The sequence below is a fragment of the Hermetia illucens genome, chromosome 6 (genome assembly GCF_905115235.1).
Source record: "Hermetia illucens chromosome 6, iHerIll2.2.curated.20191125, whole genome shotgun sequence".
NCBI classification, from domain to species: Eukaryota; Metazoa; Arthropoda; class Insecta; order Diptera; family Stratiomyidae; genus Hermetia; species Hermetia illucens.
In genome coordinates this window covers 65,599,211-65,615,454 of record NC_051854.1, presented here as the reverse complement: position 1 = coordinate 65,615,454, position 16,244 = coordinate 65,599,211, and the positions used below count along the sequence as shown (strand labels likewise).

Sequence of the window (16,244 nt, the reverse complement as noted above, 5' to 3'; positions counted from 1 at the left end):
TTTCGACGTCCAACCCTTAATCATCTGCTTGACGACAAGTTCCTCAATGATTTTCTGTTCCTCCCGAGTGAGTATTTGCTCGGGAAACCTTTTTGGCAGTATGGCCAGTCGAATGTCCTTGACCGGACTAGCATAGCTAATGGCGGGCTTCCTGGGTCCTGCCTTCACTCCTGTCCTGCCCGGGTTTTCTTCTCCTGTCCTGAGCCTTCTTAAGGGCCTCTTGTGGTTTCAGGCCTTCCTTCAGATAGCGCATGTACCATTTAACCCCGACGCCACTGAGACCTGTCTCCTTCCAGACGTCTGTTATATTTATCTCAGACGTGCTTTTGCTGGTCCCTGCTCTTTGAGCAGTGGTGTTCGTTGGCTGTAGTCCACGCAGTATACCAATACTCACCTTGGATCCACTGCTTGACGTCCCAACTTCCCCCTTCTTGGGTGTAGTCACCTGGCTCTCAGTAATTCGGAGACGTGCCTCCGCCTGATTAACCAGTTTTGGTGCGGTACGGGGCCCCGCTTTCTTGGTTTTCGTTTTCTTTTCTTGTTTTGTACTCATTTGATTCCCACGAGTATGGGGGTTAAGAGGTCCGCCGAGCCATAGCCCCCCCTAGCACGGTAAGGTCTAGCTTACTCACTGAGGCGACCAGGTATCAGTGAGGCTCCGTTCGAATACAGTCAGTTATCCCCGACTGCAAACTATCCAATGGGCACGGTTCGCATGGCACCCTGGATTGGGGGAGGTGTTTTTCGACTCCCCAGTCTAGATCCGTAGCCTTTTGTTAATAGTAGAGTCACCTCGTACAGGGTGTGGCTATCACCACTCACTAACGGCCTTGGTAGACGAGAGGCTTGGCCCCTGAAAAGGCACACACCGTCCCAGAGGAGAGACAGCTCATCCTTAGAGAGAGATAGGTTGGCCTCAGGGAGCTATGTACCGCATCAGTCTATCCTGCAGTGCACTGCTTGACCCCCCACGTATGTTTACTCTGAATCGGAAAACGTGCCCGTCCATTTCGTTCAACCGAAATTCGCGCTTGTCACTAGATAACAAGTTACTTTTGTACAAGTCAATAATTAAACCTATCTGGACCCACGGATTTCAGCTGTGGAGTGCCACAAAAATTTCCAATATCAAATGGCCCCAACAAACTCTGCCGAAGAAAGAAAGAAATCGATGATAGCAAATTCGCCTTGGTTTCTTACATCGAGATCTAAATACCTCCTTCGTAGATGACGAACTACTTACCCAAACTAAAAATTTTGAAAAAAAAAGAAAAACCCCCAAATACTTTTGCTGGAAATTTGTTAAATAATTCTCATTGAAATTGAGTATGTTAATAATCAGAAATTCCAAACGCTAGGGTGCAATTTATGTTTCTTTTAGTCAATAAGACTTCAACGCATTCTGTTAGTTCTGCAAAAAGTGGAAGATCCAATAATAAAAGAAATTGAAAAAATCAGTCCAGGAAATAGCTAAGGTGTACTGCTGATGGCTTGTAGCTCCTCAGATCGGGCTCATTTCCTCAACCTCTGTAGAAATTTCTTTGAGGTAGACATGTTGACAATTGAGAAGAAGTGCTCCTTCTATAATAAGCCTTTTATGGATGTCTGGAGCACGTTTTAGGTTTTTCAATATAAAGCAGGTAAGGTTGATTGACCTAAAATCGTTCGCGGTCTCGAAGTTACGCCTGTCTATGTTCAGTATAACCACTACACATTTCCAGGTGTGTGGTACGTGCTTAAACAAAATACAGGTCCCATAAATCTGCTGCACTCTCGGAACAATATTTCCTTGTTTTTTTTCCACAAAACCTTATTAAAATCGATTCACTGTCTGTCTGTCACACGCAGTTTTCTCAGAAACAGTTGCGGGTATTGTCACGGAATTTGGTAGAATGGTTGGAACTGTGAACGCCCCTCAAAGTACTCTCCATTGCGATATATGCTCGAACAGCGTTAATAATAGTGAGTTTTTATATTTTGAAAACCGATTCGCGAACCGCCCTTATTCATCCTAGATTCCAATATGAGGCATCATACTGGAACGTTTAGTGGAAACCATACCTCTAAGAGGTAAAGTGTCAGTACCACATCTAATTGAATATCGGGTAAATTCAACGTATAAACACTACGAGCTATGTATAAATGGAACTATTGAGTATCAAAATATTCTAACACAAAAGATAAACAAAGCCTTTCATACCTGAAGGGCCGAGCTCCCGGTTTCCGACTTGTTTTGTACTGGGCCAGGGGGCTTATATGCTGATATTATATGAAACTCCGTGTTCTCTGGTGAATGGGACCACAAAACTTCCAGAAGTCCGGAAAATTTTAGTCTAATAACTTTAACGAAGGTTCCTCTAATTGATCCTGCTAGGATTTCTGAAATTCGGCAAAAATCCCTGTTTGAACACTTTCCAGTTCTCTTTCCTAAAAAAATCCATTCGCAGTTAGTAAGGTTCATGGAAGATTTTCTATCAGCCACTGCAATTTCCTGTGGTTGGAAATTTGAAGGTTGTTGTCTTGTCGTGGTACACGGAGATTAGATTTAATAGCAACATTAAGAAGATATACTCCAGTCGTTGATTTTCCCATCCTATGTGTCTTACTTTGGCATGACAGCCTATGAACAGGTAGGCTTTCTTCAATGTGATGGTCGACGTTAAAAGCTTTTCTGGTGGTGCCGTTCAGTCGTAAGTAATGTGAGCCAAAGGGTGCTGCCCCTACAGACTCCAGTTTAACTACCACTAAATTATTGTAACTTAAGTCGAGGCACAGCAAAACATGTAAGCTCTTTGTGATTAGAACACAGGCTCCAGGACTACCCAATTTCGCATTTCGAATGCTGTTGTGGCGCGGCAGGATTTGATCAAGTATTTACGGTTGTTTTCGTATCCATTATTTTGGGCAATTTCAAAGACAGCAATCTGCGCTCAATACAAAGTTAGCTAAACTGTTAATTGATCTACATTACCCTCACTATGTCTACCTAGAAATGAACTTCCTAGTTGGAACTCAATTTTTATGACTTTGATCTCCTAGGAATTTGATCAACGACGCATAAACTGAAAAATAAAAAAAAGCTGGTCTTCGGATGCTACGCCGTGGTATTCACGGACCAGAGAAACCAAAACACGAGCTGGAACTGCCCTTCGATGACCGTTTCTGGCAGCTTAGGCTCCACATTGTTCCACATCTTCGATAGCAGTTTTTTTCTTTTTTTGGGGTAGGGTGAATGCATTTACGCACACAGTGTTGGACTTCCGATTCGGTACGTCGTCGGAATACCAACTAAACACCTCCCCATCGTCAGAGAGCTAGCCTGGAACCGTTTGTCACATTACTTCGGGCTAGTCCCCGAACTCTCCCGCCTTGCGGAACCTTCAAATCAGGGAAGTCCTTTCACCAACGGGAGGGGAGAGGAGGAAGGGAACTGTCAGTTCAAGGAACCCCTGCCATCCGGCTCCTCCACCGGTCGAATTCTATCTTCTTAGTAACGAGAAGGGCCCGAACGTAATGGGCAACACGGTTCCACCTGTCAGCACTCCTCAGTATCTCTTCGACAATGTTGTCTGGAGAGAGATCCCCTGTGTTTAAATAGAGCTGCTGACGAGCCCCATCCCACTTTCCACAAGAAAAAAAAGTGTGGTGGGCGTCGTCCACAACTCCATTGCAAATCACACAATCCGAAGAACGCGTCTTTCCAATCTTGTGCAGGTAAAACTGCAAACCTCCATGTCCACTTAAAAATTGGGTAAGGAAATAGTCAGTATTACCATGCTTCCGATTCAGCCACGCACCTTAGTTGCCGATGAGCCGCACCGTCCATCTGCCTCTAGTTTCTTTTTGCCAAGAGAGCTGTCACTCGTCTTGAGTGTGTTGCCGTTCTTCGCGAGCAACCACCTCCCTTGGCTCATCTCCCTTACGCTTGTATATGGCCTGACGCTCCCTAGCAAGAAGGGCAACGGGGATCCCTCCCGGGATCACCATCACGGCCGGTTCAGAGACAGTGCGATACGCAGACGTCACCCGTAAAGCTCAACGTCTCTGTACTTGCGCAAGGCGTTTACGATATACCTCCTTTTTAAGAGCGCCAGCCCATACCTCTGTGCCGTAGAGCAGGACAGACTGCGTTGAACTCATCAGGAGACGTCGCCTACTAGACGTAGAACCCCCAATGTTTGCCATTATCCTACTTAACGCCGAAACTCCAGCCGCAGCCTTGTTCGATGCTGCTTGGATTTGCTCAGAAAAACTCATCTTTGAGTCAAGAGTCAACCCGAGGCACTTTACCGCTGATTTTGACTCGATTATCGACTCGCCGAACGATATGGCACGCAGGGAATTCTCTTTTTAGTCAGGATAACTATTATACTTCGGTTTTTTCCAGTACAAGGTTGAAACCATGAGTAGTCATCCTTCCGCTTACTCGTCGCATCAACATGTCGGGTCTGCTTTGCCTGTTCGACAGTGCGTCCAGTAACAAGCGCTGCGACATCATCTGCGTAGCCGACCAGGCGCGACTCTTCTGGCATGTCAAATTTAAGCAGACTGTCATAGGTAGCGTTCCAGAGGTCCGGCAATAGCAGTTTGACACTAGTAGAAGTACCCTCCACTAGTGCCATTGGTAAAAGACACATAACCATCGCTAAATGGCTTGGATGAGCGATTAATGGCCGCTGTTGCTTTTTGTTTTTTTTACAGAGGTTACTCGGTTTCCATGTCCATGCAAACGATTACGTTTGGCTACCCTAGTTTAGGTCATCCGCTTAGTGTCCAAGGGTTTACTGTTGTAATTGTCTTGCGTTTCAGGAATTTTATTCTCCTAATTTTCAGAATCCCTATGTCGGTGCAGATGTTAGAGAAAGATGTCAGTAGACTTCCGTTCTTTCCGCTGGGTCCAGTCCAGTTTCCTCGATTGGTACTCACCACGTTTAGTGTGGCGACAGTGATTTTCAGCTTGCAAATTGATATGCTTCTCTTCAAGTTGCTCCATATTTGACGTAGTTGGCGGGATTGATCCAGCCTGATGGATTCCGGAGAAATAAATTGATTCTTTAGTCTCCACTATAGTCCCTTAAAAACCATATTTATTATTCACACACCCAGCACTTGATTAAATTTTAATTTCAAATAAAACTGTGAGTAATACTCAAGAAATTATGTGATCCCAACATTTTAAATATAACTTGAATGGATTAACAAAGGAATGACAGGTCGACATTTAAATGGAAAATTTGTCTTTCATTTTCGGAAATATCCAGAAGACATCACACCCACAAAATTAGGTTCAAACTGGAAAGTACTTCGACTATACTGAAGGACTCTTTTCGTTTCGATGGTTTCCATGTTAATGCTCTTGAGACTGGCATTTCCAATGAAATACGAATTCATTACCAAAGATAATTACTGCAAATTACACATTACACATACCGAAAAGGTGTTTGAACTTTCCCATCACATGCTGGTCCGCCATATACTTGTCATCAACATTTGGTTTCAGTACTTTTGTATTGCCGACGTTTGGCAATTAAAAATTAATTAACTTTTAAAAGATTTAGGCTTTTTGCCAGAAAGTTGAAAAACCTATGATTTGGATTGATAAAAAAATTTTGGGATTTAATGCTTATTTGAAGTAGGGGTATATCTTTATCGTCGGTAAATGGTCATTAGTAAGTTTTTTTATCCTAAAGTGAAATTGAAGTAGTTTTTTTTTTATTTTGTAGTTAGTGCAGTTATTTTTAAAATTCCATTAGCCTTTTCTTTAAATAAAATTCAATTGTTTAACAAAAACCACGGAGTGAGGAAGGAAACCAGTTCTCATCCGAATTATCTTCCTTAATTAGGCGCTCCAATTATATAGTTCCGGGCTTGATAGAAACCCAGGTCTTTCGTGGTTTTTTTCCGGATGTGGAAACCTGAGGTAGGTTTTGGAAAAAAAAACACAGTTCCAAGCACAGCACTATCGGCAGGCACACCTAGTGGAACTCTCATCTAAGAAAATTGTCCTCTCTTCATGGAGCTTCTATTTGAGCGGTTCCCGTTCAGGTGGTTCTTGTAGTGTTAGTTTATTCTTGTCATTATTTTATCCTGAAAACTTCAGGACACGCAAATCGTGAGGCCTTTTTTTCATTTCATGGGTCCTCTATCGTAGAGTGCAATCATAACGAAAGTTTCACACGCCTAAGGAACCTACACCATTTAAAGTTATTGGGAGGTGCTCGCCTTCATTCCGGCATAGGAAGTTGATTTGGCGGAACGTCCTACTTGCCACTGCATCCCAGGTACCCGACAAGCGAATTTTTCAGTAGAACTAATCTTTGTTTGGAATCAAGGGAGCCATCAACTTTATGGCGGATTGGACTAATTGAAGACAAATTTCTCCCACTTTTTTGGTCCATGGATCTCTTTTTTTTTTGGACTAACACTTAAAGTTTGAAAAAAGCTCAGGCGACTATGGATTCGTCCAGAGAAGAGGCAACTCATCAAAAATGCTTCACCTCTGCCCTAGGACGATTCCGTAGCCTTTTTAACGGCAACATTTATGAGCGATACCATGACTATCTGATTGTAGATAGAATACAACTGAATGATCCAGCTCGGACAGTGTGTAAGGCCAAAATTTATAGTAAAAGAAGAAGATATGGCGAACCCTGCCTAATATGGAGCGATGGCGTAGGTCACTGATGCCAGACCGCTATTAGGGATATTGAATTGATGGGCCTCGGTGCAAAACCAGAATGTCTCAAAGTGCCTTATTTAGGCACTATATCGGTTGTTACGCCGTTGGCTATTAAAAAAATATCGATGGTAAAGAGGAGGGTTTGAGTGAAAAGATCGGTAGTTGAAATATATATAGAGGACTAATGAAAACAAGTCCGGAAACCGGAAGCTGAAACTTTCAGGTATGAAAGATTTTGTGTTTTTCTTTTATAAAAACATTTGAGTGTGCATTTGTCCCATTAGTACGTAGCACGTAATATATACATGTAATATGTGAAAGTATCCACTTTCAACTGATATTAATATTCAAAGTCTTGAATTTGGAAAGAAGCGACAACTTTGACCTTTTATAACTTTGTTAGTAATAGTACGATTTCCACCAAACTTGGTGGAATCATACTCTACAGCCAATATTGGTGCACAATTTCGTGATTCAAGAATGAACTTATTGGGGTTTTCAGCCAATTACTAAAAATTAAAGTAATGTTCTATTGTTAACTTTATTTCAACAGATTTCAGTATATAGGGTATTTCGGAGCCTAGGCACCATATAGTGGCAGCCTCTTGATTTTTTTTCAGATCTTGCGATTGGGTAGTTTCTGGTAATGGGTTCGTTAAAGAAATGATCACTTTCAACCCCCCGCATACCCCATCTTTCCAGCAAATGTCAAATCTAAGATCGGATTCGGAAAATACTAATCGAGACCTTTCGTTTGATACCCCACATGATTATATTTGATGAAAAAAAATGCACCCTACTTTTACATGTATAATTGGTTTGATGATGAATGCCAGGAAGTGCTTGATAAGAAAAACAAGGCATACAAACAATATATTGAATGAAACACAAGGACCAAGAGATAAAATTACGTAAATCTCTGAGGACCTAATAAAATATTAAAGTAAAAGGAACGAAAACATTTTGACCAGGAATTAGAAAAAAAAACATTGACTACAACATTGCGAGCAACAACACAGGGCAAGCATACAAAATAGTAAAGAGCCTGAGACGAGGGCGTCAATCCAAAACCATTGTTTTTAAAAGCGAAAACGGGGTAATCATTGGGGGCGAAAGTCAGAGATGGGTATCTTATTTCAGCAATCAGATGTTAAAAAATGAACAACACGTCGGGCATAAATGACATCTCCACTGAACTTATCGAATCAGGTGATCCATTGACCATGAGGGCTATCCATAATTTGATTCTCTCCATGTGGAACCAAAAACAGATTTTGGGAGAGTTGTCAAAAAGTGTAATATGGAGTATCTAAAAAAAAAGACAAGTGGACATGTTAAAATTGCAGGGGCACCTCCATACTTTGCACATCCTAAAATGCCAGATTCTGTCATCTTCTGCTTTGAGCCCAGACTCACTGCTTAATTCATTTTCACTATCCTTCCTGTTTGATTGTTGAACTATAAATAGTCAAACTCTTCGTTTTCATCGGAATGAAATTCTCGTCATCGCTATCCGACAAATCGTTGCCAGTATTATCTACGAATCCGTTTTGTAAATTCCTTATCAACCAAAAGTCGTGTCGATATTCGCCACAAATTTGTCAATTGAAATATTATCTTTGGAACTTATTCCGGCATTTTTCCATATATTTGTTCGATGGAAAAATATTGTCGGTTTTTTTTCGGGTAAATTCAACTGTATTGTTTTTTTATTTGTTCAAATAAACAAAATCAACCGAAATACTGTCAATAATTATCTTTCTGGGCAGCCGTGATTCCATTTTCTGAACCGGTGTAAAAGTTTTTTCACAAAATATAGTCATGTGGAGTGTCAAATGAGAGATATCAGTACTTTTCAATTTTGGCATGCAAAAGTGGGGAGGGCGGTGGCTAGAAACCCATTCTCATAATTTGCCTTACCAAAAAATCTAAAAAAACACGAAGCTGCCACTACACGGTCACCAGACTCTGAAATACCCTCTAAATCGGTGTCTGTTTAAATAATGCTAATAATACTATACTACTATAATTTTTGGTAATTGGCTGTAAAACCCCTCTTAAGTTTATTCTAGAATCATGCAGTAACCTAGTCTCTTATATATAGCCTGATCCTACCAAGTTTGGTGCAAATCGTACTATTAGTAACAAAGTTATGGTAGTTCAAATTTGCTGCCTTTGGGTAAATTCTAAGACTTTTACTGACAGTATCACGCAATAGTGGGTATTCTGACGTAATATATATTCGCTAGGTATGGAACAAATTTCCAGTCAACTGCTTCGCTTAGTCTCGTTAATTGTTGACATTAGAGATCCGAATCAATAGTTTAGCCAAGCCCGGAGCTGCTCGTAGTGGATGATTCCCTTGTAGTCCCACCACACGCATATCCTCACATTCTTCTTCGTCAATCCTGGCTTTGCGACAGTTTCTGGAACTTCTGATCGTTTCTTCCATGACCGTTTTCACATTCTTCATCCACTGTGACCATTCATTTCAACAGTTGCTTGTTTTTGAACTTTTTCAGCCGCTCATTGCATGCGGAAATTTGGAAAGTCGTTTCAATTTTTTGCATTCAGTTCATGCACACTTGTCTAGCTTCTTGACCGATTCAGCGGAATTCAAATGAACAGTTACAGCATTCTCACGAGAGGTGAGATTTTGATGGACTTTTCCCATTATTTCATCACGTTTTTCCGTGATTGGACATCCAGATTGGGGTGCATATTTGACATCGAAATTTCCCGAACGAAACCACTTAAACCATCGTTCTGCTACATGTGTTGTTATAGCATTGTCACCATAAACTGTACAAACTTTTTTACCGAGCTACGACGCATTCTTGCCCTTCAGGAAGTCAAAGTGCAAAATACCACGAATTTCTTCCCTCGACACATTCATTTTCAAAATGGAACAACTTTAAGGGGGCCATCCCGAGTGAAGGCCGTTTTTTCCGCTTTTTTTAAAAAATTTTTGTGAAGAACTGGATAAAGATACAAATAGACCATATATTTATTAATATCTTGAGCATGCGTAGTAATTTTTCTAGCCCGATGGCATAGTTCATTATTGAAATACAGAGCAATCTCCACAAGAAGGTGTTTTTCTGTTGCCACACTAGATAGATAGATGTAAATGGCATTTTAACGTGCAGACTTAACCACTGTCCGAAAACTAGGATTATTAAAAAATATTGAAAGCTAATTTTTTGGCAACGTGTTAAACTTTTTTTGTGAATTTTGGTGTTTTTTAAGGCTTCTTCAATGAATAAAAAAAAACTACCAAATGGATCGCAATTATCCTGGTTTGCGGACCGTAGAAATATGTTCTGAATAAGTTGTGAAAATTTCAAAGAATTTCATTGGATAGATTTTGGGCTATGGTGGCAGCCGATTTTCAACATGCAGTTTCGAGAAAAACGCATTTAAAAATTAGAACACCAGTTTTAGCCATAAAAACTTAACTGACCTTATACTTAATCCATAAACCTTAGGTTTCTTCAAGAAACACATGTACGGCCTTGGTTTCAATTCTTGTACTTTTAGCGAAGTCATTCAAACATCATTCGGACCGATAAATACACGCTTTCTTACGGCGATCGACATAGATCTGGCATGTGTCTTATTACGTATTTAACACTTAAATTTCCGAACGACTCCGAATATCAAAAAATCATTTTGCCCATATATTCTACATTATATCTTGATACAATTGATGCAAAAAGAAATTGGATTCCGCGGATCCGACACACGGGATGATCCCCTTAAACGGTTGATCAAAACGATGGACTTTCTTCACGCAAAATGTCGCCTTTCTAACGCGCACCTAGTTATCAAAATCGTTATAGCCTTACGATAGAAAATACAGTTTAACCCGATCTTTTGACAAAATACGACATTACTTTTTCACCAACCTAAAATCTTTTTCTGCGGATAAATAGAATTATTGGAAGATCTTTTCCAGGAAAATTTAGACTATATTAGGAAATGTCGCAATTTATGACAACTAATTAAAATTTAGCCTAGATCCTATCAGAAGCCCTCCTATCACCTCACAATATCTTAGATAAATAAGTAGAAATGATGAAAGATTGCAAAATGATTACAATGTCTACCGTAGACCTTATGTTGTATTATTGAAATTACTTGGACATGTATGTACGTCCTCTGTTAATCAATACCTGCAGTCTTCGTACGTACTTGTTATGAATCCTATAATTTCCACTAAATCTTAAGTGAACTACATCCGCAGACCATGCAACAAACTAAGACCTTATCATATATCAAATTAACTAGCTCTCCTGGGGCCACCAATTACAACCTTACCATAATCAATCTCTAAGCCCTTCCATAGGAAAGAAATCAGCTCCATCCCTTAAGTGTTTTATATTGAAAACAAGATCAGTTTCCCCAGGGAAATGGTTTAGCCAATCTAGGAATAAAAATAAAATCCAATCAGGCTGGAATAAACTCTTATTAATATTCGTTTCTTTTTTACCTTGCAGGTGCTATTTCGATCAGGTGTACTTAACCAATTGGAAGCGAAACGTGATGAGCTACTATCTGGTCGCATTGTTCAATTACAAGCTTATTGCCGAGGATACCTTGCTAGACGTCGAGTTACACAAAGACGCGTACAGGTGAGTAAATTTTTATTATGATTTTCACTGATTACAATGGTTTGAAGTGAAATCGGGACACCTGAATACATGTAGTCGCAAATAATTAGGAAATCACCATTTTTAAGATAATAACTCCAATTTCTGCGGGCATTTTTCATCCTCCATCCTCTACGGAGTGGTCATTCTAAAAATATATCAGGAAAATAGGTTTCATAAAGGGACACGTATTGAAGGTAAATTGATAAATGAATGGAATACTGACCTCTACGTACACATATTCATAGCAAGGTGGATTTTAATTTAGACAATTTAAGCAACAGTTATTTTTCTGTATGAAACTATTAAAAGAAGTAACGCTACAGAAATGCTGGGCCTCCCCCATACTAAATTCTGCAATATGATGATTTTTCAGCCATTCTTTTTGAACTGTAGACTATTTATAGTAGGTTCTTTCGTTTCTAATAGTAATACCTATATCGCATCCATTTTAAAAATTATATTGAAGAATAGATCGCTGGATTATCTGAGGGACTGCTAGCAGTGTCAGAGTAGGCAGGGCATGCTGAAATCCGAAATGCCCTAATCCGCAATGTCGACATTCAATGAAAATCAATAATAGGTTGCAATTGACGAATTCTCGGTTTAGATTAAAGAAACCAAAGATCTCTTCAAGGTAAAGCACGATTTGTTTTTTAACAAGATATGCAGCAATTGACTGGCGAAGCCCCGGGTAGAGTTTAACGAACTGTTTCTTCAACATAAAGAAAATTGGGAAAGTGCGTTGTTCTTCATCTAGCGTATGTTGAACTCTTTCTACTATATCTGTCAATATGTTTTTAGTATCATCCCTTTCTATTGAAGACCTTGCATTCAGAAACGTTGCGGATTAGTTTATGAAATGAATATCTCGATGTGAAGTGATAGATTTACAACTTTGTAAAAATATGGGAAAGATCAGCAAAGTTAATCATTCACCTGCAATGAAAAGGAAAGCTGCGTCATATGCAGGGACTGTGGCGCGACTGATGAGAACGTTGGTCAACATGATTTGCATCCTACAAATCAGTATGCACCGGAGTGCAACACTCACGAGATGCTAGCGCAGTTCGCTATGGAGACCAAAGCTGATTTAGTACTCATCAGTGAGTAATACCAAAACAAGGGCCCAGTTTCATGGCACCCTGACATATCAGGTACCGCTGTCATCTGGGTTCGGGACGGCACCCTCCTTAGGGTTCTTGCCCAAGGCCGAGGGGACGGCTTTGCCCTGGATTCGGTGTTCAGGGATAACATTTTTAGTGTCTACCTTACGCCGAATGAGACGATGCCGGACTTTCGTCGGAGCCTTGATGCTTTGGAGGACGCTATCTTAGGCACAGATGGGCGGATCCTGGTCGGGGGTGACTTCACTGGTAGGGCACTTAAATGGGGCATGCCTCACACAGACTCCAGGGGGAACCGAATTCTGTAAACGGCGGCGAGAACAGGACTGGTAGTACTAAACACCGGATCCACCCCAACGTTCCGACGTCCGGGCTGCGAGGGAAACATTCCAGACGTAACCTTCGCGTCAGAATCACTGGTGTCACTGGTGGACGAGTGGGCGAGTTCTGGAAGACTTCTCGGCAAGCGACCACCAATACATTGCTTTTGAAGTGGTGGACACAAACTCTCGGTGTGCGCTACCCGGCGAATTTTCTATGCATGGAACGTCGCAAAAGTGAACACCGGGAAGTTTGTCAAAACTCTGACAATTCGCATTTACGATGCAACTCCACTGGCAAGCACCGCCTCTCCCTACTCAACAGCTGATTAAATCTATGTGCAAGCAACAACAAAGAAGATTATTGATCGTTTCGTCGAAATGTTTGAAAGTTTCTATATTAGCCTTGGAAATTTAAATGAATTTTAACTTTTTAGGATTTTGTGGGAAGTAAAAAAGTGAGAGAAATTTGAACAAATAAAAATTACTATTTTAATTATTTTATTTTAATATTTTAAAACAAGTGGATGCTGGATGAAAAATAAGAAATTGAAAGGAAGGTAATGAAGAAAAGGAAATATGCTGTATACCAGGAAATTAATCTCTCATCCGCTCGTCACAGGACAATGAGAATTAAAAATATATATTTTGTGTTATAGCACAAGAATAAAAAAGACATAAGGTCCCAGGACTAAAGATCCTATATAGCACCCAAAGTTGTAATATTTAAATATGCAGCGCCTGATTTGAAATGTGACGACTTCCATTTTGTAGTACCAATTTTAATGTCAAATCATATAATCCGTAGCGCCCATTTCAGGATAACGACCAGAGACTCAATAGTTAAGAAAGACTTTTGGTTTAAAAAAATGAATCCGAAAATAATAAAGGAAACCACTCAATATATATCTAATGCATCGACTTTGATAGCTCCCCAGGGAAACAAATTAAGTTCGATAACCAAAAAAACAAGTGATTCGGCGGGGAACGGTTTGACGGGACATGCTTTCCACTTCCATTCCCAGCCATTCGTGCCGCTTTGATGGATTTCCACGAGAATAGGAAGCTATCATGCTTAAATGATATTTCTTAAGTTCCCAAAGAACAACTTTGACTGCAAAGATAATAAATATTTAAAATGCTATGAACGCTAAATACGAGTTTTCTCATCATCATCAACGGCGCAACAACCGGTATCCGGTCTAGGCCTGCCTTAATAAGGAACTCCAAACATCCCGATTTTGCGCCGAGGTCCACGAATTCGGTATCCCTAAAATCTGTCTGGCGTCCTGACCTACGCCATCGCTCCATCTTAGGCAGGGTCTGTCTCGTCTTCTTTTCCACCATAGATATTGCCCTTATAGACTTTCCGGGTGGGGTCATCCTCATCCATACGGATTAAGTGACCCGCCCACCGTAACCTATTGAGCCGGATTTTGTCCACAACCGAACGGTCATGGTATTGCTCATAGATTTCGTCATTGTGTAGGTTACGGAATCGTCCATCCACAAACGAACAATTTCCTTAAGCAAAAATTAAATGACGACCAGAATGGCTAGCGATGGCCGAATTGGTTGAATGTCTTTCGATCCCTTTGTCTTGGGTTTGAATCCCCCTTAGTCATGGATGTTTGTGTTCATTTTTATATTGTCACTAAATGTGGCTATAATGAAAATGAAGCGCACTCTCACTGAAAATCAAGTAGGAAAAAACAATAACATGAAACAAGTCGGAATACTGGAAGCTGGGCGCTTCAGGTGTAAAGGTTTTGTATTCATTTTATGTGAGAAACTCTCTACGCATGATTTTCTATTCGTGCATAACTAAGAATAGAAAATATTCCTACATATTTTGCCAAACTCCAAGATACACATTTATACATGCATATCAAAGACATACGAGTAAATATTATGCTCATCTTAAATAAACAAACATATACATACACAGGTCTGCGTCGAGTAATTGACACTGATTTACAAATAACTAAAAAAGCCAAAAAAAGAAAAACTAAAATGTTCCCATGGACCCCGTAGTTCATATAAGTTTACTGACTTTGCGACTTCTTAGAATGCAATAAATTTACTTGAAATGCAAAGGTTTGACCATCTATAACTGTGTTAATCATCATCATCATCATCACCAACGGCGCAACAACCGGTATCCGGTCTAGGCCTGCCTTAATAAGGAACTCCAGATATCCCGGTTTTGCGCCGAGGTCCACCAATTCGATATCCCTAAAAGCTGTCTGGCGTCCTGGCCCACACCATCGCTCCATCTTAGGCAGGGTCTGCCTCGTCTTCTTTTTCTACCATAGATATTGCCCTTATAGACTTTCCGGGTGGAATCATCCTCATCCATACGGATTAAGTGACCCGCCCACCGTAACCTATTGAGCCGGATTTTATCCACAACCGGACGGTCATGGTATCGCTCATAGATTTCGTCATTGTGTAGGCTACGGAATCGTCCATCCTCATGTAGGGGGCCAAAAATTCTTCGGAGGATTCTTCTCTCGAACGCGGCTAAAAGTTCGCAATTTTTCTTGCTAAGAACCCAAGTTTCCGAGGAATACATGAGGACTGGCAAGATCATAGTATTGTACAGTAAGAGCTTTGACCCTATGGTGAGACGTTTCGAGCGGAACAGTCTTTGTAAGCTGAAAAGGCTCTGTTGGCTGACAACACCCGTGCGCGGATTTCATCATCGTAGCTGTTATCGGTTGTGATTTTCGACCCTAGATAGGAGAAATTGTCAACGGTCTCAAAGTTGTATTCTCCTATCCTTATTCTTCTTCGTGTTTGTGTTTGACCAGTGCGGTTTGATGTTGTTGGTTGATTCGTCTTCGGTGCTGACGTTGCCACCATATATTTTGTCTTGCCTTCATTGATGTACACCCCAAGATCTCGCGCCGTCTGCTCGATTTGGATGAAGGCAGTTTGTACGTCTCGGGTGGTTCTTCCCATGATGTCAATATCGTCAGCATAGGCCAGTAGTTGGGTGGACTTGAAGAGGATCGTATCTCTTGCATTTACCTCAGCATCACGGATCACTTTCTCGAGGGCCAGGTTAAAGAGAACTCATGATAGGGTATCCCCTTGTCGTAGACCGTTGTTGATGTCGAATGGTCTTGAGAGTGACCCTGCTGCTTTTATCTGGCCTCGCACATTGGTCAGAGTCAGCCTAGTGAGTCTTATTAATTTCGTCGGGATACCGAATTCTCTCATGGCCGTGTACAGTTTTACCCTGGCTATGCTATCATAGGCGGCTTTAAAGTCGATGAACAGATGGTGCAACTGTTGTCCATATTCCAACAGTTTTTCCATCACTTGCCGCAAAGAGAAAATCTGATCGGCGGCTGATTTGCGTGAAGTGCCTCTTTGGTATGGGCCAATGATGTTGCGAGCGTATGGGGCTATCCGGCCTAGCAAGATAGTGGAGAATATCTTATCGATGGTACTCAGCAAC

The 16,244-nt window shown here is 40.9% G+C and overlaps 1 protein-coding gene across 12 annotated transcripts in view; it reads left to right on the top strand.

Moving 5' to 3' along the window:
• The window catches only part of LOC119659689 (unconventional myosin-XVIIIa), a 426,534-nt gene that overhangs the window by 328,214 nt on the left and 82,076 nt on the right, over positions 1-16,244 (top strand). For all 12 annotated transcript variants that reach the window (XR_005250364.1, XM_038067926.1, XM_038067928.1 and 9 more), the window contains one exon: positions 11,179-11,313. Coding sequence is in view for 11 of the 12 variants with exons in the window: in XM_038067926.1 (XP_037923854.1) it covers positions 11,179-11,313 (135 nt within the window). In the remaining variant the exon portion in view is untranslated. The remainder of the gene's footprint in view (positions 1-11,178; positions 11,314-16,244) is intronic.